This window comes from Spea bombifrons, chromosome 7 (assembly GCF_027358695.1).
Source record: "Spea bombifrons isolate aSpeBom1 chromosome 7, aSpeBom1.2.pri, whole genome shotgun sequence".
NCBI classification, from domain to species: domain Eukaryota; kingdom Metazoa; phylum Chordata; class Amphibia; order Anura; family Pelobatidae; genus Spea; species Spea bombifrons.
This window is the reverse complement of record NC_071093.1, coordinates 20,787,068-20,813,296: the sequence shown is the minus strand read 5'-3', so window position 1 is coordinate 20,813,296 and position 26,229 is coordinate 20,787,068. Positions and strand designations below refer to the sequence as shown.

The window sequence follows — 26,229 nt, the reverse complement described above, 5'->3', positions numbered from 1 at the left end:
CCACGTAGGGTTTTTTTTTGCCTTCTTTTGGATCAACTTTAGAACTAGGTATGTGTGAAAGGTTGAACTTGATAGACTGAAGTCTTTTTTCAACCTACTATACTAAACACTTGTGGTCAGAGTGTTGGGTCTGCAGGACCAAGGTATTATACCTGTTTAAACTTATATCAGATATCTGGCATTTGTATTTCAAGCACTGAATATCACTCTCTCTCTTTTCCACTTTGATCCAAATATATACTCAACAGAAAAATGGGGGCATGTGTGGTGCTTGTTTTATATTTTTCAGCATACTGTACACAAAATAGTTACGTTTTTTTTCTTCTAAGGCACATTTAAAAATACTAAACAGACATAGACAGGTCTTGAAAGCTTAAGCGATCCTTTGTAACCTAAGCTTTCACATATCACAATTCACATATCACTTCCAATAAATCACTTACTATAATTAATACGTTATTCAGTGTTCTACTTAATGTAGATACATCTATGCTGTGGTAACATCACTAAAGATAAAAACAGCGTTTACTAATGACATTTACTGCTTGTTGCCCAACCTTCATCCAAGGCTCTGTTTATAGCTGCACATAAGGACCAGTATCCACTGTACTCCTTTCCATTGTACTTGACTAGATACTTTTTTTCTTCACTCTCAGACCAGAAAGAAAAATTTAGAGTGTCCGCAAAGAACACCCAGTTGACAGCATCTTCTCCAGAACTTTGTGGGTTTAGCTCATGCAAGGACTTCCAACCAGCCAGTGTGATTTCTTTTCTGTTGATTTTCTCAAACAATTTCTCTGCAAGCTTCCAAATGCCCTCTGAATCCACAAATACATCTTTGCTGTTCTCGGCAATGAATTTACCATCCTCTCTGGGTTGAAGTGGTGCTGACATTATATAATGCTGTAATTAAAAATAATTTTTAAAAAGGTAAATCTTTTTATTCCAGTTATTGCACTATAACGATTTCAAAGTGCCATCTACCTGACCCATGCTTCAAATACAGAAGGTACACAGGGATTACAGTGTTGTTGCCTCTATATGATACAGGACCTTTACAATGATTAACATGGTGGTCTAATCAAACACACCCTTCAGATGCTTACTTTTATTAAGTAGCAGAAATATAGTTAGCATTAACTACATAAGATGAATTCATAACTAGATGCCACTGAAAATTTATTTTCATTTTGGCATCATTCAACTGTGTCAGATCCAATAAGGCATATGCCTCCTCCGCAGTATACATCTTTGCCACTACAATCTGATATACTAACCACTGTTTTTACATTTACCGTACTATTCGATTATAAGATGACGATATGAATATTTAGGAAAAGAAGAAAAAGCCTGAATATAAGACTACCCTATAGGAAAAAAGTTTTACTAGTAAATATTAATCCACATGTAAAAATAAATGAATATTTAATAAAAAAATTAAAAAAAAAACTATGATTGAGGAAAATCCATTTTTTGTTTTAATTGCCTTTTATTTGCCACCCAGATATGCCCTATACCCCCTTATATGCCACTCTGTCCCCCAGAAATGCCTTATACCACTCAATACCACACAATTTCAAGGCACTTAAGATCCTACACCAACTAGATATCTACCCCTAAATCTAATAATTCTGCACTAACCCATGCAATTTACCATAATTATTTATTAATTTATACAGTGCCATCACATTATATAGCACACTACAACAGGTAAATAGGACATAACAAATAGTACATCACATAAATGATATAGACTTACAAAAACAAAAGTTTTATTACACTAATATCTCCCAAAATTCTGGTACTCTTTAGAACTATATGGTTTATTTTTATTTCTAATGGGTCCATAATTTCACATTTGACGCCTATATTATGGCCTCCTTAAAGATATTTTCTCAATGTTAAGGGGCTTAATACATCACAGAAAAGGTCTCTGTTTTCAGAAGCCAACAAACATGATGTGCACATTAAACCAGAATACCTCACTTCACCTTTAAACACATTAATATGTTTCATGCCCAATCTACTACTAAAACTCCAATCTCCCTTTTCATCTCCTCTACTCCGGCCTTTGAGAAAATCTCCTTAGCACTCGTTTTATCAATAATGTGCGGACACATAGGGTCCAAGGGTTAATGATACCAGCCCTTTGGTCACTCATTTAACTATTAAACACACACCATAAAAAACCACCCCAGACTGGTAATACGCTGCCCCCACCAAATTACCGTATTTGCTCGATTATAAGACGAGGTTTTTTTCAGAGCAAATGCTCTGAAAAATACCCCTCGTCTTATAATCGAGGTCGTCTTCTAATTAGACCTCAAAAAAATGTCTGCTGGGGCCAGGCTGCTTACCGGTACTTTGGTCCCGAGCAGCGTCTCTTCTATTAGCAGCAGGAAGCTAGCAGAGTGTCACATAATTCTGCCTCCCCCTCCTTCCTCTGGGGGTGGGGCCAGAGAAGTTGCTCGCACAGCCGGGCCCCTGCAGAAGTCTGCGAGTGGGAGATCTGCAGTTCAGGTAAAGGGGTGGGGGGTTTGAGCGTGTGTGTGTATGTGTGATTAATGGAATGAATGAGTATTTAAATGTTTGTGAATGAGTGTGTGTGTGATAGCATGGATGTGTAAGGGGGCTGGTGGTAGTAGCATGGCATAGGGAAGCTGTACTCAGACTCCTATCATCCCCAGGTTCCAGCATGTACTGGCTGCCTTGGCATATATATACCTCCAGAAATGCCTTTTAACCCCCTATATGCCACTCTGGCATATCATGGGGCACAGTGGCATATAGGAGGGTATAAGACATTTCTGGAGGCAGAGTGGCATATAGAGGGTTAAAAGGCACATCATGGGGCAGAGTGGCAAATAAAGGGGGGATTAAGGCATTTTTGGGGGCAGAGTGGCAACCTTGGGGGCAGATGTGCATAACTGGGGGGGGGGCAGGTTGGCAAATAAAAGGAAATAAAAAAATATATATTTTTCTCAATCATAGCTTTTATTAAATATGAAAAAATTGTTTACATGAATTAATATTTACTAGTAAAACTTTTTTTCCTATAGGGTAGTCTTATATTCAGGCTTTTTGTTTTTTTCCTAAATTAATATTTAGATTTTGGGGGGTCGTCTTATAATCAGGGTCGTCTTATAATCGAGCAAATACGGTATATTTAAAGCAGATGCTTCAGTACGGCCCGGTACCACATTGAATGGATCAAAAATGTATAAAACCCAACTTAAGTAAAAACAATTAAATAACGTAGTTTATTCTGCTTTCTCGGAAGGTAGAGTTTGGTTAGAGCACAGAGGCGGGAACTGTATTCAATATGTACAGTCGTGGCCAAAAGGTTTGGGAATTACACTAGTATTGTTCTTCATAAAGTTTGCTGCTTCAGCGTTCTTAGATATTTTTGTCAGATGTTACTATTGCATACTGAAGTATAATTACAAGCTTTTACTGACAATTACATTACGTTTATACAGTATTTGCAGTGTTGACCCCTCTTTTTCAAGACCTCTGCAATCGGCCCTGCCATGCTGTCAATTAACTTCTGGTCCACATCCTGACTGATGGCAGCCCATTCTTGCATAATCAATGCTTGGAGTTTGTCAGAATTTGTGGGTTTTTATTATTAGTCAGAGAGTAACTTGCAAGCCAATAAAAGCCATGACAAACTTTTTTTTATACATTCAATATAAAAAAAATAGCACGTAAAGGCTATTTGGGGCAGACGACCATTCAGCAGCTCTTTCATGCTGCTACCCACGGCTCTCGTGTTTCCTGCTGCTCACCAGACTCAAACAGGCACTGAATAGACTCCCTACCACACACTATTAATAACTCCCATTCTCGGCAAAAACCAAGCACAAGCTTGTCACAAGTACAGCACTGGTAAAAGCGCAGGCATGAACCAGCACTTTCATGTGCTGACCCTTAAGCCTTTTAACGACCAATGACTTGCCTGACATATCATGGCATTAAATAAGCTTAGAAAGCGATTGCTTAAACAGTGTTGCTGTAATAACTCAATGTTGAGGCATTCAGCAACACTGAAACCTGGAACAGGGGCCCCATGTGGCTCCCTCCCCAGGGTTTTTAATGTCTACCATATACTATATGGCGGCGGACACTTGATTTAAAAGAGCTTAGGAGGTGATCATCAAAAGTTGATGAGTTAGGGGTGGGGGGCTGGATGTAGTTACGTAGCTACCTAAATTTGGGGCGTGTCGCCGGGCCAGCGAGTGCAGCCAGTATAATGCGGGAGCAGGGTGTGCGTGCTGACTGGCAGCTGTTCGCGGCACTGACGTACTCACCCAACTCCAACAGTCAAATTGGCTGTACCCTTGGCTCTCCCTCCGGCTTCCCCTTTGATGTTGCCGAAGTCGCGGCCATCTGATTCCGACTGCTTGGCTGTCGACGCGGCTCCCAAGGGGGCAGTTATAGATCCACACAGTGGTGTTTGCGGCTGCACAGTGGGCTCTCTCTCTGCTGATTCGCATAACCCCTTGGTTGATCCCTATCCATAAATCCCAAGCTGGGAGACATATATGGGAGGAGACAGAACAGGCTCCAAGGAGACCAGAATAATCGTCTTCTAACCCCTGAGTGAGTTTTAATGAAGATATATTCTCACTGACTGTGCAGATGTCCTGCAGAGGCTGTAATGACTAACTGGAGATTGGCTGCACAAGCACAGAACTATACTCAGCGAACCGCGAGTCAAGATAAATATTCCTCTACGTAAGTAACTTTCCTGGAGTTTATTATATTAATGGGCTTTAAAATATACTCTCACACTGTTATTGTTCCTAATCATTTATGAAATATTTTATACATTACCATCTGCAAACACTGGGAGTAGAGTAGGTCTAAGTAGGTCTAAGTGGAGTCCTCAAACTCAGTGGTTTTCTACATGGGGATTATGGGTGGAATGTAATTACATATGCTAAGGAAATCATTTGACCTGTTTCTGATAGTAAAAGGGTAATAATTACTTTCCTGGCATATAGTGGCAGTACAGATGGGTGGTGTTCTTCCTTAGGGACAAGGATCTGAGATACAAAGAATTAAAACCCTCCCCCTTCCCTAGCTCCTCCTCCTCACCCATAAGAGCACACCGGACCAAACACAGCAAGTTCTTCCTTGTCAGGGACGGACGTGTAGTTTGGTGGGGGCACACAGGTTGTGTCCAGGGGATCCCTCCTCCGATTGCTCCACGGGTGGTGAGCAGAGTGAGGTAGTAACATCCGCATCGGCGGATGTTACGGAACAGAATGAGTTTTCTCTCTTCAAGCCGGCAAGGGAAGGAGCATGAGCACAGCGGTGGAACGCACACCTGGGAGGCGTTGCATTCCAACGAAGATCTGATCGTGTTACACAGCATGCGCGGATCCAATCTTCAGGGCACAAAATTTAAGCTGTGCAGTCCAGTCTGACAGCAGTGAGGCTTGTCAGTACTGGATATCCGTGGCACCAGCCCCCCACACGGATTAAGGCGTTTTAAGGTAAGATTAATTTATTTTAACCTTAAAAAAGCCTCTGCCCTTTAACATTTTTTGTCTAAAGATAAAGGATCCTTTTAAGTCCAAATATATGTCGTGCACTGAGTGTGCCACCCCATTGCCGGATGGCTGCAAAAAAGAGTTATGCAATCCTTGCTCAGCTTAACTTTTTGCTAAAGAAAACAGGACATGCAGTTTTGGGCGTTGGCTTCTAGACAACCTTGCACATACCTTTTAACCATTCAAGACTTTGTCTGTTTATGCTTTGCAGCCCAAGTTTGATAAGTCTCATACACGTTGGTTTCTGAATATGTTGTCCTCGGGAGAGATTTCCAGGGAGTTAGCCTACGGCTGTACCACCCTTAATGCGCCTGATCTTCTCTGATCTCGGTAGCTAAGCAGGCTTGGGCCTGTTTACGTTCCACCTGGGAATACCAGGTGTTAAAAATCTACTAATTCAGACTTGTCTTGTGAGGATTCAGAGGATAAAACTACCCTTCCTCCACAAGAGCTTTGGAAGTTTTATAAAGAACTCTCCAGGCGGTTACAAGAGGTAGTCCGTGAGAAGCATCCAAAGGATTTTGCATGTTGCCTGAACTACAGGATCGCATACATAGGGAATAGTCGGTCTATTTTAAGCAGGATTCAAGTGCAGGTAGCATTGTCTAGAGCTTCAGTGACTAGAGCTCTAGGCTTCTGGTAACAGGCATTAGAGCCTATGGCCATACCCCCTGTATGCACCTGATCTAGTCTGATCTCAGAAGCCAAGCAGGGTTGGGCTTGGTTAGCACTTGGATGGGAGGACTTCCTGTTGAGAGAACCGGATACAGAAGTATATAGCCAATTAAGGAAATTGAGCCTAATTGCTCTCTCAGCCCAGAATATGAGTCTGTCATCAGTGGCCAGGAGAGCTTTGTGGCTGCGACCGTGTACAGCAAATAAAGCATCTAAGTCTGTTAAGCTGTTTAGACAATTGGATCCTGAAGATCATTGCAGATGTAAATATTTTGAGGCAATAAATGCATTGTCACCAAGTAGGGAACAAAGTGCAGACGATTTGCCTTTAACGGCCAACACAAGCCACATTCTTGTGGTATTTTTTTTTTTTTAGAACTTGAAACTGGTATTGTTTTGTTTCTCAAGCCAGTTAGCGAACGTGAAAGAGTTGCGAGAGAAGCTTGCCCAGTTCAGCCGTCTTAAACCTGCAGACATGGGATATCTAAAACTTTGTCTCATGTGCCACCCTTCCAAAAGAATCAATCTCAAACCAGATGAATCCTTCAGTCCAGTTTAAAGACGGCCTAGGCCTGTATTCTATGCAAGCACTTTAGAATGGAAATTATCCTCACAATCACTCAACTACCGAACAAGGAGATTGCATGGTGACCAGTTGCATCCAGTAAATTCCTCAGGTTCGCTGTAAGGAACGGGACGAGAGTTCTCCATTTCCAGTTTGAGTCTCTCAACTTTCAGAGAATAAGGTATCAGGGTCATCCCATACCTGGACGACTGGCTCATCTAAGTCATTTCAGCTCTGGCCTTCGTTCTCATGAGGACGGCATTGTTTCCCCATTGGCAGAGCTCATTAAGCACGTCTGATGCAAGAGTGCGCTATCCCAGATGACCAGATGGAACAGGAGGTGCCCATAGAAAACACCAGGCCTTTTCAACAATTTTATAAGGTGCAGAATTTTTGTAGACAAGGCCAGGACAAAATGTTTCATTAACATCCTAAGAAACAAGAGTCTAGGCTAATTCTGATGGAATTGTTAGTCGGCTGCAATGGTTCATACAAACATGTCTTGATCATAAACTGAGAAGTTCAACCTTATTTCTTCCACAAGTATGCAGTTCTTGGGGCTGATAATGGACTCCAACTCCTTACGGCTCTTTATTCCATGATCAAAGATCAGAAAAGTAAGAAGGGTTGTGTCAGCTTTGCAACGAAATCCAACCTGGTCCTTCAGAAAAGCTATGAGCATCTTGGGCATTCTGATGACTTGTTTCCCTGCAGTAAGCTGCTCTAAGGCACATATAAGGCCACTTCAATGGGACATCCTTAGGTATCTGTCCCAGAAAGAAGAAGATCTGGAATCAACTTCAGTGTCCAAGCACATTTTTAGCCCAATTGAACTGGTGAAAGAAGACAGATCATCTCAGCAAAGGTCTTTGCTTTCATCAACGTCAGTGGATCACTCTGACCACAGATGCCTCAAAAATAGACTGGGGGAATCACATTTTGGTTACCTCTTTAGGCAGGGCAAGTGGTCACTAACAATCTTACCCAGTCCTCAAATTATCGAGAACTGAAAGCATTTTTTCTGGCCCTCAAGTAGCTCAGTCCATGGCTAAAAGGAATCCAATCCGACGCTACAGTCCTTGGCTGTAAGAATCCAATCCGACGCTACCACAAAAATCGACCTTGTGGCAACCAGAGACAACAGCAAGCTTCTGGGTTTTAGCATCTCTGTATTCATGGGTCAACCCTCTGGTGTTGGACAGTATGTCAGTGATATGGAGATTCAGGATGGCTTACATTTTTACGCCGGTGGCGATGATCCCACGTGTCCTCCTCAAGATTCGAACGGACTAGGCGAGGGTCTTCACATTTATCCCATATTGGCCAATACAGACTTAGTTCTCAGAGCTCAACAATATGGCCTCAAGAGTTTGGGAGCTGCCAATTTCAGCCCAGCTGCTGGAGAACAGAATTCCTTCAGATGGTCATTTTGACGGCCTAGCTTTGGCAAGGATTATCCCTAGAGATAATGGACTTTCCCAAGATATGGCTGAGGTCCTCCTTATTCAGAGGTTTCGGGTTTGGAGGAAATTCCTCTCCTTGCGATGCAGGGTTTTTGATTTCTACTAGTTCTGTCCTCGTGTTTTTTGGAAGGCGGATTCTCAGCAGGTCTTTATGTCTCAACCTCAAAAGGGCAAGTATCGTCCCCTCTGTCTTTTCTCCTTTTGGATTTGGCCTTGTATGTTCTGATCAGGCATTTCTTTAAGGCGGCAACTATTTGTCAACCCCCCAGACTCATTTTCCTTCCTGGGATTTGACTTTGATTCTACTAACTCTCTATTCTGTACCCTTCGAATCTCTGGAAGAAGTCTCTCAAGTTTTTGTCACTGAAGACGGCGTTGTTGGCGCCTATTACTCCAGCAAGGCACCTGGGTAACTACTAGCTCTGTCCTCGGCTGCTAAATTCACAATTTTTCCATCAGGAATTTCCGGGGCACGGGGATGTCCGAAGAGCTCCAAGACATTTCTACAGATCGCACCGCTGCTTTCCACAATATTGATCAATTATTTGTGTGGTTTTGTTGGTAGATCTTCAGATCAAGCATGCCATCTTGAGGTGGCTTAAAGAGACCATTCGACTAGCTCACTCAAGCAGCAGGCAAGTCCTCTTGTCTCATATTTCGGCTTGCTCCACAAGAGCTGTCTAGGGTCGAAAAGGCGGCCTCATCTCCTGAAGAAATATTTGTAAGGCAGCTACCCAGTCTTCCTTCGATACAGTTGTCCAGCATTACTGATCTTCTCCTCCTCTGTGGCAGTTTTCTGCACCAATCAGTGGCCTCTCAAGTATTCCCCTCCCATTGGTTATCTTGCTATAGCCCATCTGTACTGCCACTATATGCCAGGAAAAACAGGAATTTTATACTCAACGTAAATTCTTTTTTCCTTAATATAGTGGCAGTACATATTTCCCTCCCTCGTGTTGTCTACCATTAAAGATATTTTGCAAGCATGTTTGTATTCTTGGTACTTACTGGCTGTGTTTGGTCCAGTGTGCTCTTATGGGCAAGGAGGAGTTAGGGAAGGGGGAGGGTTTTAATTCTTTGTATTTCAAAGATATTTTGAACCTATCTGTACTGCCACTACATTAAGGAAAAACACAATTTACGGAGAGTATAAAATTCCTGTTTTTTCTACATGGGGATTATGGGGGGGATATCATGGTTACACATGCTAAGTCATATATATGGCATTTTCTGATTTCAATTAGGTCAATAACCTGTTGATTGGTAAGATCATCTTGCATGTCTCTTAGAAATGGTTGGTTGGCCATAATATTATTTATTAGAACGGCCACAAAAAAAGTTAGTTTGCTTAGAATATAGGCAGATTCCCCTTCTTCCTGGGAGTATCACTGGAAGCTAGTGGTAGCTTCTAGTACATGTAGCACCTCCCATTTTTCCTGTTACATCACTGGGACTGTTGAACTTTTCCACCTGAATACAGTGACTGGCAGGAGAAGTTGCCTAGTTAACTACTAGGCTGGAACTCTCCAGTACAGTGTAAGACACAGACGGAGAAAGACATGTGGCAATTTTAAAAAAGGGGCACTAGATATCCCCATGTAGAAAAATAATTTTAACCATATTCTTATGGTGAAATTTGTAACTTGGGATGTGTAACCATGATATCCAACCAATAATCACCATATATAAAAAATTATTTATAACCACACTCTTATAAAACTGGTCAAATATGTTACTTAGAATGTATAAGCATATTATACCACCCATAATCCCCATGTAGAAAAAAATATACCATATATATATTGTGACAGAAAGCAGGGGATAATAATGGAAGGAGTGCATATATCCCTTATATTTTGCAGGGGGTTACCCTCAGTAGTCTTTTACCAGCCCCAGGGAGATGTCTGAAATTATTGATGTTTGTTAATCGCGTATTTTGGGTCCCTGGGGTAGAGCACCTGGAGAGTAGCACAGTTGGTGAGCAGCCGAAGAACAGCAGGTGGGAATCCAGTCCGGAGATTCACAGATACTCTCCTAGTACTCACCTGTTTCCACTTATTAATGGGAGAGGCAGTTAAGTAGTCTCCTGATCTAACCCGCCTTCCATTTGCATGCCACATGGAAGACCTACTCATGTCCTCCAAAGGTCTGGCTTATAAAAATGGTCTTAAGTGGCTCCCGTGGAAAGAGTTTCTCTGCTCTCCTTCCCTCACTACAATATTGGGACCTACCTTTGACTGCCTCACTGATTAGAGTGTTCTGTTGCGTCTCCACTTACCTTATGATCTCGTCCTGATTGAGCCCTGAGGGGTATCGTTGCCCTAAACATCTCCGCTCTGAGAGTCATCAAACACTAGGTCACCTTATGTGATCTCTTCCCTTTATCTCCTTTTATTTTTATTATATACCGGCGCACCTTTCGTTTCTTTTTTGGTTTTATGGTTAAAGGTTAACATTTCTCCGCATTTCTGGGCTATGGTTGTGTCTATCGTACCTTTGTGACACTGGTTATTCAAGGACACCGTTCTGTCAACTGTTGTCTGGGCACGGCCCTATGCAATTGTTCCTGTGTAATTTGACGGACGTTTGTAATTCCTTTTATGATATCGTGACACCTGTGTATACATTCCCGTATGCTTACCCCATACCCATTCCCGTATGCTTACCCATGCTTACTTTTTGTCGAATTTGTACTACTTTTAATAAACGGAGAATTGAAGAAAAAAAAAAGTAGTCTCCTGATCTGAGAGCAGGGAGAGATCATTTGGCTCCCTGAGAGAGAAGGAGAGATCTGCAAAGCACTGCCATTATTGCATATATTCTGTTATTTTGTTGGGAACGGATAAGCCGTCCAACTGCAGTTAGGTTGGATAACCTTGTTTAGTTAGTGCTCACAAGAGCAAGGCTTTTTGCTTTGATTTGATTTATTTTTCTGTCATGCCTGTGGTGAAAAATAAAAACAGGCCCAGCCTTTTATTTAACCCTCCTCGTGTCTGAGCCGTCTCTGCCGCCTGGAAGACTGTGTGAGTAAAGATTCCTGGACAGAGTACTAAGTGAAGGGGAATTGTGTCACAATATCATTATATATATATATATATATATATATATATATATATATATATATATATATATATATATATACATATACACACACACACACACATATATATTATATATATATCATATATATATACACACACACACACCATAGTTCTTATAAGAAATAGGTCAAATATGTTACTAGGGATGCCGGGGGATGGAGCGATGACATAGCACGACGGGCGTGCTGTGCACGTGGTTTGTTGGAGTAGGGGCAGCGAGATGAATTTGGGCCTCTGAGTTTGGCTTCCTGGTTGCGGCATCTACCTTACCTTGGCTGTCTGGTCCTGCCAGTTCCAGCTGTGATGCCTGTCTCGATGGTCCCGGCGTACCTGTTGGTTTCGCCGGTCACACTGGTCCTGCCGACCCTGCTGACCGTGGCGGACTTGACGGTTCTCGACCGCGCCGGTCTCGCCGGTCCTCCCGGCTTGGCGGTCACGGCGATAGGCCGGTTACACCGGTCTTGTCGGCTTGCCTGTGCTTGGGGGCTGCTCGTCTGCCTGCCTTGCCGGACGGGGAGGCAGTGTTGGACATTGTCGGCTCTATTTGTTCTGCGGCTGGGGCAGATGGATTTTCATCCATGACCGCGTGGGAGACCCGAGATGAGCTTATAAGCAACGGTGGAGATGTAAAGGCAATGAATAAATAAAGCAGAGTCAAAAGAAAAAACGAGACCAGAGCGGAGAACTGTCTACTAAACTTGATCCTGAGATAAGTAAATTTATATATATATATATATATATATATATATACATACACATACATACATATATATATATATATATGTATGTATGTGTATGTATATATATATATATACATACACATACATACACACATATATATATATATATATATATATATATATATATATATATATACACACACACATATACATACATATATTTTAAGGCTGAAACAACTAATCGATAAAATCAATAATCGATAATGAAAATTGTTGTCATCGATTAGTCGATTGATTTTTATCGATTATAAAAAGAGGTTTTTTTCAGAGAAAATGCTCTGAAAAACTCCTCTCCTTATATAATCTGACCTCATACTGAGATCGGATTATAACACTAGAATCCAGATCCCCCGCAAAGCTGCAGGGGACCTAGATTACCCTCACTGTCAGCCGGTGGGTGTCCGTGCGATGCGCACAGACAACTTCCGCCTCTCCCCTCCGCCTCTCCCCTCCTCCTACGATGCAGTGGCAGCATCACATGATGTAGAAGCCCCAGCGGAAGTGAAGGTGAGTAACGGAGGCTGTCTGTGCACATCGTGACCCCCACTGGCTGACAGAGAATCGAGGTCTCCTGCAGAGGATCATCCTCTCTGTCAGCTGGTGGGGGTCTGCGCGATGCGCACAGACAGCCTCCGTTACTGCCCTTCACTTACGCTGAGGCTTCTATGAAGCTCCAGTGAAAGTGCCTGTCAGCAACGGAGGTTCAGAAAACACCAGTGAGTCAGGAGAGAGGCAAAGTGGTGTATGGGAGGGGGGAGGAGTCAGAGGGGTGTATGGGAGCCGCCTAGGTGTTTGAGCCAAACCGGTGGCCGAAACACATCTTCGGCAAAATGCTGAAAGAAAAAAAAAAAAAAAGGCCGAAAATAATCCCTGCAGTGGCCGCACTAGCTCAACTGTGTGTTTTACTGTGCAAGTAGCGTCTCTTGTGCTGGAAGCAGGAAACCAGAGCAGTCACATGACTGCTCCATTCCTCCTCCCAGGGGGCTTGACAAGGGAAGTTTGTGCAGAGAGAAGCAGCAGGGCCCCTATGGAAGTCTGCGTGTGAGAGATCTGCAGTGCAGGTAAGGGGGTGAAGGAGGGTGTATGAATGAGTATATGAATGAGTGTGTGTGATAGCATGGTTGTGTAAGTGGGGGGAGGAGCATGGCACAGGGGGCTCTAAGTGATGTGCAGCATCAATACAAAAGGGGGGGGCAACAAGCCAGGTTTCAGCATGTACTCCTATCATGCCAAGTCAACCAGTACATGCTGGAACCTGGGTATGTCTGGGCAGGACTGTGATTGCTGGGGCAAAGTGTGAGTGCTGGGGCAAAGTGTGAGTGCTGGGGCAAAGTGTGAGTGCTGGGGGGCAAAGTTCTGGGGCAAAGTGTGAGTGTAGGGCAAAAAAAAGTCCTGGCTCCTAACTTTTTTAGCTGGCTCCTAGATATAAAACTAATTAATGAATATATATGGTTAGAAGTGAAGTACTATAATTTTAAACATATATGATATTTCAGCTATGAATAGTCTATAACCTTTAAGGGCGGACAAGTTGAAAAAAAGAGGACAAGGAGAAGAAAGGGGATCTAAAAGAGACATTATTATCTATACTATGTAAAGATGTTCCAGAATATATGTACATATTTGGCTTGAAGTTAATATTACATTTTCGCTGAAAACCATTGATTTTTAGATATAAAGAATGAAGAATATATTAATTAGGACTCTAATAACTTTGGCAAGGAGTACGTCCTACATAAATAGCAAATACAAAACCACAAGGAAAGACAGAAAAGAACAGAAAACAGAGAAGAGATTGTCCTTTTTTACTCCTCCACCTAAGCATGATCAAAAAGGGATTAACCTAGATGAAAATCCTATTGAATTAAACCAGACGGATGGAGATATATATCTCATCATCAACATCAGACATGAAACAGTTTATACAAGACCATCTGACCGAGGCCTTAATTGTTTAATCAGTGCCGGCAAAACGTAGGAGAAGACGAAGACTCACAACCACAAAGAATCGAAGATTCTTCTTGATCGTCTTCGTTTTTGCCGCGCAGCCGCCAAAATTTCAAACAGGAGTGAGCTGATCCTCGTCTCTCCAATCAGCTCACTCTTGTGACGTCACGCTAAGGGTCTCGTCCAATGCCTGTGCTGCTGTTTTTTGAATTTCTGAACCTGCCTTTATAAGACCAGAGCTTGCCTGAGAGATCCATTCATTTTTCGCTGTGACTGCTTTGGCAACACTGCTGTGCTGCATCCGAGCGTTACAGAGAGAGATTGTTCTGTTCTGTTCTGTGATAAGCCTCAGCCTGCCATTTCTCACAGTGTACTGTGTTACTCAGTTCTACTGAATTCATATTTAATAATAATTTTATTAATTTAATCATTTTTTAATTTAATTTGTCTGTCATCAACTGTGTAGTGCTGTTGATTTGACAGTGCACCCAGTGCCTCACTGGCACTGGGGTGCCTTTTCCCTGGGCTGGCACTAGTGCCTACTGCCTGTCCTGCTTAAATAAATTAAATAATATAATTTATATATAATTTAATAGAATATATTATTAATAATTGAATACATAGAAAATTATATATATATATGTCAGTTATATATACTATAGTTAGTATAGTAATAGAATAGTATACTAGTGTAGAGTGTACTGTAGACATTCAAGACATCTACTAGTGTCTAATCTAAAATCATTCAGTGATATCAATAATTCTATAATTCTTATCTTAATAGTTAATTAAATTGGGGGGCGGGGCCGGCGCCGATCCAAGATGGCTGCATAAGACCGCAGCTCCGTCCACCGTCTCGGGACTTTACGCTCTTAGTTTCCGCTGCCGCGACTATGAGGAAGTCAAACCGCTCGGCCGGTACCCCTAAGGCTCCCCAGCACCCGGGAGAGACCTCTGGCGCCATCCGTGAGGCACTTTTTCCGGGGCTCCCAGGACTCCGACTCTCGAGGCCATGCGTCCAAGATGACGCCTTCTCCCTCGAGTCGAGCGAGCGACTGCTCCGACGACGTCTCGCTAGACCGGGACGCCGCGCTATCCGATCCTCCGGTGGAGTCACTTACCTGGCAGGACGCCCTGAAGCAGCTACCCACGAAGGCGGATCTGGTCTCGGTGATCGACTCCGCCTTGGACCAGGCCTTACAGGGAGTTCGAGCTGATCTCTCCGCGATCAAGCAGGATGTTCAGCACATTGGTGACCATGTCGCTACGTTGGAGGAAGATCATGTCAAGACCTGCGAGGCGGTTGATGCCTTATCTGCTATGCACCGTGGCCACTCGGAACTTTTTACTGCCCTGCACCGACAGCTTGAGGACCTGGACAACAGGGGAAGGCGCAATAACTTACGCATCAGAGGCCTACCTGAATCGGTCTCTGCAGCTGACGTCCGTAAGACTCTGCAAATTTTATTTAACAAGCTTCTCCAACAACCTGAGGATACCCCGATCCAATTCGACAGGGCTCACAGGGCACTCCGTCCGAAAGGTCCCCCTTCGGCACCCCCGAGGGACGTGGTGTGCTGTTTGCACGAGTACTCCGTTAAGGAGGCTGTGCTGAAAGCGTGTCGCCTTTCGGGCGACTTGGATTTCGAGGGGGAACAGATCAAAATTTTCCAAGACCTCTCCCCGATCACCCTGCAGAAGCGTAGAGCGCTTAAACCCGTGACAGCGGCGCTCCGTGCAGCGAACATTCCGTACCAGTGGGGATTCCCGTTTGTCCTCATTGCCCGCAAGGACAAGGATGTCCTCACCCTTCGTCATCACAGCGACCTGGAGTTTTTTCTCACTCACCTGGATCTTCCAGCCATTCGCCTCCCGGACTGGGAACTTTCCGTTGAGGTTCCGCAGCAGCTCACCGAACCGGCCAGGTCCTGGACGGCCCCGGTGCAACGTAGGAAGAGGTCTCGACGGGCCGCGACTACAGGGACGACGTCTGACGGAGACCCTTGAGTGTCTGACTTCACTACCAGTTTTTCATCTTCTGCCGAGCTCCTGAGTCCTGGCTGGTGGACGCTTTTCGTTGAGGTTCTCCGCCGGTCCGGGTGGTGAGTTGGTGTCCTCCTCGGCACCCATGTCGGTGCTCTCACGCCCGTCGTGGGTGAGGCACTCTGGACTTTGCCATATTGACTCTTCGGACTTCGGCATTTTTCTATTGTTTTTTCTGTATTTTTCGTTCCTCGCTCGCTCGTTCGGTCCGGTTTTCCGTTATACACGCGTCGTCGCTCGTACACCACACTACATTTTTTGTCTCCGCTAGGCTAAGTCTGGGTGGCCCCCCTTTCCTAGTTCGGTTGGGTCCCCTGGAGATTGTGGGGGTCTGCTCTCACCGGCCTATGTACTGCTCGCTGCTACATTACATTGTTTTCTTTAGTTTTATTTTTTTTGCTCCTTTTACACTTACATGTCATTACCCAGCAGGGCGCTTGGCGTCCTTGGCCCGATGCTTCGGGTCCCGGGTTCTCCTCCCCATAGCGGTCATTATGTTTTGTCTCAGTCCCGTTGACGGGGACGTATAGTTCTTCCCTGTCACCTGTTCTTTTTTTGCCCTCCTCGGCAACCCCCCCAGAGCCTTCCTGTCCCTGTGCGGACGGTTGATTTGGGCCTGCTTGCAGTCCCCGTGCTCACCCTGCATATTGCAGCAGCAATCTCACTAGGGATGTTGTCCCTTGCATCGCACCACACGTTACACACACTACACACAGTTTGGTTTATGTTTTGTTTTATTGTTTTGTTTGCTTGTCCCAGGGCTCCACGGTATCAGATGTGCTCTTCCCGGTGCTCTCTCAATATATTGTATGGCTCCTCAATCTCTTAACTTGGTCTCGTTGAACATCAGAGGTCTCAATAAACCCCAGCAGCGTTCCAAACTCCTAGCGTTTCTCCATTCCTTTAAGACACATATTGCCTTTGTGCAAGAAACGCATTATTCTGCTAACAGGGAATTCCCTCTTTTAAATAGACACTTCACTCACTCATTTCTGTCCAGCTCCCCTTCCTCTAAAACCAAGGGGGTGGCTATCCTCATTCATAAGTGCATTCGCTTCCAACCCTCTGAGACGTGGAAGGACACTGAGGGACGAGCTATCTTCGTCAAGGGCTATGTGGGCTCTCATAGAGTCACTGTGGCAAATATATATGCCCCTAATAGTAATCAGGCCCGTTTTGTTACTTCGATCCTGTCCAAATTGGCTGATTTCCAGGAGGGTATTACCATCTTGGGGGGGGACTTTAATATGGTGTTGGACCCTAAGATTGACACTTCCTCGGGGAGTTCCCATGTTCCCTTCTCTATGATTCGTAAGGTGCACCACCAATTGCGTTTGAACCAGTTGGTGGATGTATGGAGAGCCCTCCATCCCACTGTGCGGGATTATACCTATTTTTCCCCTAGTCACTGTAAATATTCGCGCATAGACGCTTTTTTTCTGTCCCACTTCCATTTGTCGCTCCTGCGTTCGGCTAGCATTGGTGTGGCTACGATTAGTGATCACGCCCCGGTTTTTCTGAAGTTGGCTCTCTCGGGCCTCCCCAGGACCAATTGGCATTGGCGTCTCAATGAGAACTTATTGAGTGACCCCCACCATGTTTCCCAATTGTCCTCTCACATTACCCATTATTTTGCGGAGAATGTCACCCCTGACGTTTCGCTTCCTACGATTTGGGAAGCGCATAAGGCGGTCTTGCGGGGCCACCTGATTAAGTTGGGCGCTTCCGTTAAAAGGAACCGCGCGGCCACTATCTTAGACCTTACGCAACAAATAGCACGTCTGGAGGCCCGCCACAAGCTGTCCCTCCTTCCCTCCACCCAGGTGGAGCTTTCTGCTCTTCGCGCGCGGTTAGCGGCCCTCCTTGATGATAGGACTAGGCGTAACTATCTTTTGGTACGACGTCAGTTTTATGAATTTGGGGACAAAAAAAGCAGGCTCCTGGCTCGGGCACTGAGGGCTAAGAGGGCACAGACTTATGTTCCGCGTATTAGGGACCCCGCGGGTCGGCTTCGCTTCCGTTCGGAGGAGGTTGCCGACTGTTTTCGACAGTATTATACGTCCTTATATAATTTGCCGCGCCCGGGGGCTCCCCCTTCTGAGTCGGAGGAGGCTCTTACAGCTTATTTATCGGAATTCCTCACCAAAACCCTGCCACCCGACGCCAGGGCCCTCCTCGACCAACCAATTTCCTTGGCCGAGGTAGCTGAGGTCGTGAAAGCTTCTCCGGCTGGTAAGAGTCCTGGCTCGGATGGTTATACCATTGCCTATTATAAGAAATTCCTTTCCGTTCTTGGCCCCCACATGGTCTCGTTTTTTAATGCCATCGCCCAAGGTGCTCCATTTGCCCCGCATGCCCTGTCCGCGCATATCGTGGTCATCCCTAAACCAGACAAAAACTTAGATTTATGTAGTAGTTTTCGCCCTATCTCTTTGATCAATGTTGATTTGAAGTTATTCTCCAAAATTTTGGCGAATCGCCTGTTGCCCTTTTTGCCCCATCTCATACACTCCGATCAGGTGGGGTTTGTCCCCGGGCGTGAGGCGAGAGACAACATTATGAAGGTGGTAAACATTATTGCCCATGCCCAATCTCGTAGCCTTCCGTTGATTGTAGCTTCGATGGATGCCGAGAAGGCGTTTGACCGGGTGTCCTGGTCCTTCCTTTTTGGGGTTCTCTCGAGGATTGGTGTTGGTCTTCGCTTCTTGACCTGCGTTAAGGCTTTATATGACTCCCCGACCGCACGGGTGGCCGTTAATGGTTTGTTGTCCGATCCATTTACGTTGGCGAACGGTACGCGGCAGGGTTGCCCCCTCTCCCCCCTTTTGTTTCTTTTAGTTCTCGAACCCTTTGCGAATGCCATCCGGGCCCACCCGGATATCGCGGGAGTCCGGATTGGACCCCGGTCTTACGCCTTATCGTTGTTTGCGGATGACATCCTTTTGACTCTCACTGACCCGGTTCGGTCCCTCTCGGCTGTCCTGTCGGAGCTTGCCAGGTTCCAGGTGTTGTCCAATTATAAAATCAATCTGTCCAAATCGGAGATCCTGGGGTTTCACATTCCGGCGCACCTCTGTAACCACATTCGGACTGGGTTCCCCTTTAAATGGAGGGATGATTCTATTAAGTATCTGGGTCTGCGTATTCCCACGGACCTCTCGCAGTTGCGCACTCTTAATTTTGAGCCCTTGCTGTCTACTCTAGAATCGGACCTGCGTAAATGGGCATATCCTCATATCTCCTGGTTTGGGAGGGTGGGGGTCATCAAGATGAATCTTCTCCCCAGATTCCTTTACCTTTTTCAGACGCTGCCCATAGCTCTACCGCGGTCTTTCTTCCAGAGATGCCGGAGGGCTTTCTTGCGCTATGTCTGGAGGGGCAGGCCGTCTCGTTTGGCGTTCTCCTACTTGATTAGGCAGCGACTGCAGGGGGGGTAGGTCTCCCGAGTTTAGAGCTTTATTGGCAGGCGTCTCACCTATGCCGCGTTGTCGAATGGTCTGTAGACTCGGCTAAGCAGTGGGCTTCTGTGGAAGGGTCCTTCCTGTCGTGCCCGTTGTCTGTGTTACCGTGGATTGGCGACCCTGTGGGTTGCGTCACGTACTCTGCCCACCCCTTCCTTCTCCCCACCCTGCGGGTCTTCCGTCGCTTGCTGCGGGCTGGTAAGGTTGCTGGGGTTCCTGGCCCTCTGACTCCCTTGGTGGGGAACCCGGACTTTCCCCCGGGTCGCTCGGGTGGGGGCTTGCAGGCTTTTCTCCCTCCGGGGGTTCGTACCCTGCGCCTGTGCCATGTGGTTACTGGGGCAGCTCTGCAGCCTCTAGAGGCCCTGTCGGGCCCGGGTCCCTGCCCCTTCTCCCTCCAGTTCCTCTACCATCAACTTAGGCATTTTGTTTCTTCCTTGGCGGTTCGGCCGCATCTGGACCGACCGCTCTCTCAATTGGAGAGGTTTTGTCTTGAACTAAAGGAGCCGCCCCATCTTTTATCTAAATTGTACGCATTGTTGCTCTCCCCCGAGCCGGTCGCCAAGCCGTATTATTTTAGCCTGTGGGAGCGGGACTTGGCCTGCTCATTTGACCTGGAGGACTGGTCTAAGATCCTCTCTATCGTCCACAAGGGGTCGGTGTCTAGTCGAATGCAGGAGACGTCTTTTAAGATACTTACGAGATGGTACAGGGTTCCCCTAGACATTCACAGATTCGCCCCTCAGGTCCCCCCAACCTGTTGGAGGTGTGGTGCCCATCCCGGCTCCCTGTTGCATATTTGGTGGTCCTGCCCAGATATTAGACCCTTTTGGGATTCCGTCACGTCGGTGATCCGTGAGGTGGCCAATCCCGATTTCCAGGCTTCTCCTGACGCCATTCTGCTCCATCACACACAGACTTCTTTTTCTAGCTACAAGCGGTCCTTGACGTTTCATCTGATTAACGCGGCCAACGCGGTCCTCCCCCGCCACTGGAAATCAGCCTCCCCTCCCTCTTTTATGGCTTGGGTACATCAGGTCGAATTCACTTACCACATGGAGGTTCTCATATGGTCAGCTAGGGGGGCAGGTCATAAAGTTGAACTTAAGTGGTTTCACTGGAGGTCGTTCATTGCGTCCCTGGAACAGCGCCCTTTACCTGTGTCCCTCTAGGGGTCAGCTACTACTCTCCTACTGGGTCTATTTTTGTATGTTCGTGCCTTTGGTTAACGTGATCTTGTAAGTGGAGCTATCTGCTGGAGCCTGGGACAGACTTGTTTTATTCTGTTTTTTGTTTCCTTTTGTTTTACATATTTTATGGCACTGTATTATTGGGTACCGATTGGCTTATCGGCCTTTTTCTGTCCTCCCCCTTGGGGGTGGCTTTATTCTTGTATGTACCTAATTTGCTCATCTATTGTTCTCAATGTCTCATGTTTTCCTTGCCATTTCTATTCGTGTGCAGGCTCAGCCTATGCTGTATATGTAACTTGTTCTGCTGTTTTACCTATGTACTCGGTACCTTACGCCATGTATTTGTTACCATTTGTGCAATAAACTGAGAATTGAGAAAAAAAAAATAGTTAATTAAATTAGCTATAAATAAAATTAATAATTAATTACTACTAGCTTATAGTTCAGCTAATCTTTTTAGTACTGGTGCTGCAGCTCTTTAGTTTGTGCTTTGTTTTAGCAACAGCAAGAGACCAAGTCAATTTTTCTTAATTAATAATATTTAATTTTATTTTATTTGTTTTGCTCACCTCAGTCCATCAGTGAAGTGAACTTGTTGGGCTAGTGAGTGCAGCCGCATAAGTGCCGTGTTCTTTTTTGATCAGCAAGCAGTGACGTTAACTGTTTTGCAAAGATTTTCTCATTTATTTTACATTTTATTTTAATTTTATTAAAAGTACCCTTAGTGTTTTGCTCACCTCAGTCCATCAGTGAAGTGAACTTGTTGGGCTAGTGACTGCAGCTGCATAAGTGCTGTGTGTTTCAGCAAGCAGTGAAGCTGTTTTGCTGTGACATTTTAATTTATTTCTAATTTCTTTTCAAGAAAAATTGACTGTGTGACGACAACAACTGTACTAAGCAAAGCTTCAAGCTACTAGCTGTAGTACAAAAATAATTATAATCTTTAATCTTAATCAATAATATATTATATAATATAATATAAATTCTAATTCATAATCTATATTCTTCTATCTATAATCCATAATATAAGTAATTCTTCTATTATATAACATAATATAATAGATTCTAATTCATAATCTATAATATATATAAGCAATTCTAATTCATAATCTATATTCTATCTATAATCCATAATATAAGTAATTCTAATCTATTAATATAATATTATATATAACTTAACCTCACTTTAGCTTAGTGGGCTTGAGAGCGTCTGCCTAGAGTTAGACTAGAATACTAAGCTTTAGGTTTAGCATTGTAGTTATCCCCCCTTTTTTTTTATGTTTTTTTTTTTTTTAAAACACTACACACACACACACACAAAATTTTGAAATGGATCCTCCTTTTGGGACTAAGGAGGGACAAGCTCCATCTATCACCACCACCACCACCAGTTCTAAGGTGCAGCCTTTGCGTCTGTCTAGTCGGCCAAGTAGGCCAAGCTCACGCTTATCATTTGGGGAAGCATTGCTTGAAGGATCATCAAGTAAAGGAAAGGCACCAAAAGCAGGCAGTAGTAGCGCGGCTAGGCCCACAAGCTCTATGGTTTTTTACGGAAAGCCTAAAGCACCAGAAGCGCGTTCAAAGTTAAAGGGTAGCACAACTAGTACATCTACTAGCCCAGTGAGCAAAAAGAAGTGCCTTTTGCCCCAATCAGCATCTTCCCCATCCACAAGCAGCATGCAAGGTACCAAGCAGAGCCAAATTAGCAGCAAGACTCAGAGGGGTTTTCCCAAACCAAAGCGATCTCATTCCTTCGTAGGGAAAACCACCACCACCACCACCACCACTAGTGCTGCGCCTACTGTTCCCACCGGTACCGCCACGCCATGTCCTCCTAGTACCTCTAGCAAGCCACCAAGTCCTTACAATACTTTTGTAAAGACAGTTAGACAGAGGGCTACACATAGTGGAACTCCACCTAGCGAGGTAGCAGAGGAGCCGGAGACTGAGAGGCCAAGTGCAGAGTCTGTTCTTCCTGTTCGCACTACTACTAGTCACGAGTCTCACGACGATATCAGTCTTAGCTCCAGCCTAGCAGGAATTCCATTCGATCTGGCTAATGAAGAACTAAGACTATGAGCCAGAGGAAGTAGAGGAGATGAGGGGTCAGGAATCAGATTCCTCAGGGAGCAGTGTCCAAATGACTAGTGCACAATTTTCCCGAGCCTCCACCTTCTCCGCTACGATCATCACCACCACCAGCAGCAGCAAAACCTACCAAATCTAGAGTTAAAGCAATTAGCAGTCCCACTATGGACAGAACTGTTACCACCAGTCCCACCACCACTAGTTCTGCCTCTGTTTATCCACCCCAAGCAGTAGGAGCAGCACCCAAGGCACACTCCAATGCTATGCGCACCCCAATTTGGGAGCACTTTGAAAATGTTGAAGAAGGGCGCTTTGGAAAGTGCAAACATTGTGGGAAGCTAATAAGCAGAGGGAAAGTGTCTGGCCATTTTACCAGTGCTAGCATGAAGCATCACTTCAGCACTCAACACAACGCTGTGCTATTGGGGAAAGATGCAGAAGTAAAACTTAGTGCAGGCAGCATAGCTGGTGGCCGTGGAAAAACAAAAATAGAATAAAGTGTTGCGCCTAAAATTGTAAAAAATAGTGATTTGTTTATTCAATACAAGTGTAATATAATAAAGAAAAAAATAATAAACAAATACTTATATTGATTTCCAGTTTTCGTTCGTTGTGTCAATATCGCGTGTCAATATATAGAAAAAGAAAAAAACAAACAAAAAATCATAGTGCTTTCCGCAAAATATGTGAAAATCAAATATATCTTGGTATGGTGTTCCACTCACATCAGAATGAGCAATAAGTTTGCTCTGACTTGTTGGGATATGTAGCGAAAAAATGCCGGCTTCGTTCCCGCCGAACAAATTGCTTTGGAGATGCCCTCCTCGAAAGTTTGCGTTGTCCACACAGCAGCAATCCGGATTTAGCCGATATAAGAACAGAGAGGCAGGGAGGTGAAATATAAATATGTAATTTAATGTTTAAAAGATATAACGTGCTTTTAAAAAAGCAGTCTATAGCGCGTCTAAGTCTCAGCGTTCCTTTTCAGGGTAAACGATTTGCAGATGTACAAGACAGCCTTTAGACAAAACTCAGGAAGAGGTACAATAGCCAGATCACCATTCATGGACAGCTGTTTCTAAACTACCCCAAGCCTCATACTATTAAGCCAGTATCACAACCTCATGCTGACGAGTCCCATGAAGGACAAAAAAGCTGTCCATGAGTGGTGATCTGGCTATTGTACCTCTTCCTGAGTTTTGTCTAAAGGCGGGCAATTACTTTCAAGGAATCCATGTATAAAGTGGATATAGAGGCAAAGGTGATAATTGTTAACCTTGTTTGCATGTGCCTACCCAGAATCCCTTGTGGTTGTGAAAACACCATAAGATTTCTGAGGGAAAAGCAAGCCTTCTGGCTTGTCTGGTGTGTGTAGATGAGTGTTTCATAATACTTCTTCTACCCCTTAAATTTAAGTGGAAGGGTTTCCATCACCTTTTATCCACCATAACTTATGTAATGGTATTTGTTACGGGATAGGTACCATAAATGAACACTGTTCATTGTTGATATATGTCACTGAACTTTTGAATAAGTATTTGAAGCAAGTTTTTTTTTTTTTTTTTTTCTCTCGTTAGTTCGCTTCTCTTTTACAAGGTAAATTATGCCTATTAGCAGTACCCCAAAATCCTCCGACTGCCATTTGTGTGATGGCAAACATTCGCTGTGTTTCTCTCTCTTTTGTGTCTGCAATGAGAAACACATGCGGAAGTATATAACCCTTTCTAAATGTGGGTTAAATACTAAATGTTTTAAATGTTGTATAATTGTTGTATATGTTAGTATAAATTTCCCTTTGGTAAATAGTCGACCACAAGGCATCACCAGGATATTAATAAAAATGAATCAATTTGAATGTAATGCTTAGATTTGCCACGATTAATGCTCAAGGATTAAACTCCCCTCAAAAACAATCAATACTTTTTAATCGATTATGGAGCGATAAAATAAAAATATTCTGTATCCAAGAGACACATTGGAGATTAATTGATAAAATAAACATGAAAATGCAGAGATTCCCAATATTAATTGAGGCTTCATTGAAAACAAAAAAAAGGGGAGTAACAATTATATTTGCTAAAGGTGTAGAACTAAATATAAAATGATTAGAACTAGATCCGGATGGTAGATATATCATAATCATATATCATTGGTAACTGAAATAAATAAAAAGTTAATGACATTGGTTAATGTGTATGCGCCAAATAGATTTCAGGTGCCTTTTCTTATAGCTGTTTTCCAAAAGGTAATGAAAATTAAATAGGGACCCCTTATATTTATGGGAGATTTCAATTGTATATTGGACCCTAGTTCTGATAAAATGACCCAGAAAGGCACAACGAAAGATAAAAATGTTATCTCGCAAGCTAAGAGATTTCAAGCACTTATACAATGCCACTCCCGCTATGATATCTGGCGAACCATCCATCATACAGACAGGGACTATACCTGTTTTTCTAAATCTCATAAAGCGTATTCGAGAATAGATCTAGCGATCTGAGACTTAGGTTTGATGACTCGGGTTTTGAAATCAAGAATTCACAAAATTAAGTGGTCTGATCATAATTTAGTGACAGTCGATATAGAAGATTTAGCATTTAATCTGCGTTCGGAATGGAGACTAAACGACAATTTAAGGGAGGGACCCAGATATTGCATATGTAAAATAAATCACACAGTTATATTTTAAGGAGAATGATATAGAAGGGATATCAGCAGGCACTTTATGGTGCGCATATAAATCGGTAATTAGAGGACATTTTATCAAAATGGGGGCTCAAATGAGAAAAGCGGCAGAATCATCTCTCTCGGAACTATACATTAATCTTCAACAAGTAACGCTACAAAATAAAAAGCAACCGTTAACTCACTTAATAAAAAAGATTGAAGAAATCAAAAATCTAAGATTACCGTATTTTCCGGCATATAAAACGACTTTTTAACCCATGTGACAAAAGGAGTGGTAAAGTGGTATATGGCAGGTATATTAGACCAGCCTTGGTCAATAGTAGTCTGCCTTAAAATATGTCCCAGGGAAAGATGTTGTTTGTCTACAAACTGCATTACTGGCAATTTGCAAAACATGGTAAGGGTCCCTGGGGCGGAGCATCTGGAAGAGCAGGGTGGGCCAGTGCTCCAACAGCACTAATTGCTGTATTGATCCAGTCCAGAGTCTGCATTCTGGACAGGAGCTCCACAGGTGTGGACTAAGTAGCACCTCACCTGTGGTTGATTAACCCCTTGACTGCTAACGACGGCATGGTGCCGTCGCTAGCAGTCCCAGTCAGGTGCTAACGACGGCACCATGCCGTCGCTAGCACTATCTTACCTTGATGGAGGTCTGTGGACCCCCATCACCACCTACCCCGGCGATCTGCCCCTCATTTTGAAGGGCATCA

At 44.1% G+C, this 26,229-nt stretch overlaps 2 protein-coding genes across 2 annotated transcripts in view; both read right to left on the bottom strand.

Moving 5' to 3' along the window:
• BZW1 (basic leucine zipper and W2 domains 1) overlaps nt 1-26,229 on the bottom strand; it is a 245,153-nt gene that overhangs the window by 430 nt on the left and 218,494 nt on the right. The gene's annotated exons all lie outside the window — the stretch shown is intronic.
• Nucleotides 1-26,229, bottom strand: part of LOC128502194 (queuosine salvage protein-like) — a 43,707-nt gene that overhangs the window by 5,808 nt on the left and 11,670 nt on the right. Inside the window, 1 exon segment of the mRNA XM_053471955.1 lies at nt 558-903. Within this exon segment, the coding sequence (XP_053327930.1) occupies nt 558-894 (337 nt within the window). The 5' untranslated portion in view covers nt 895-903.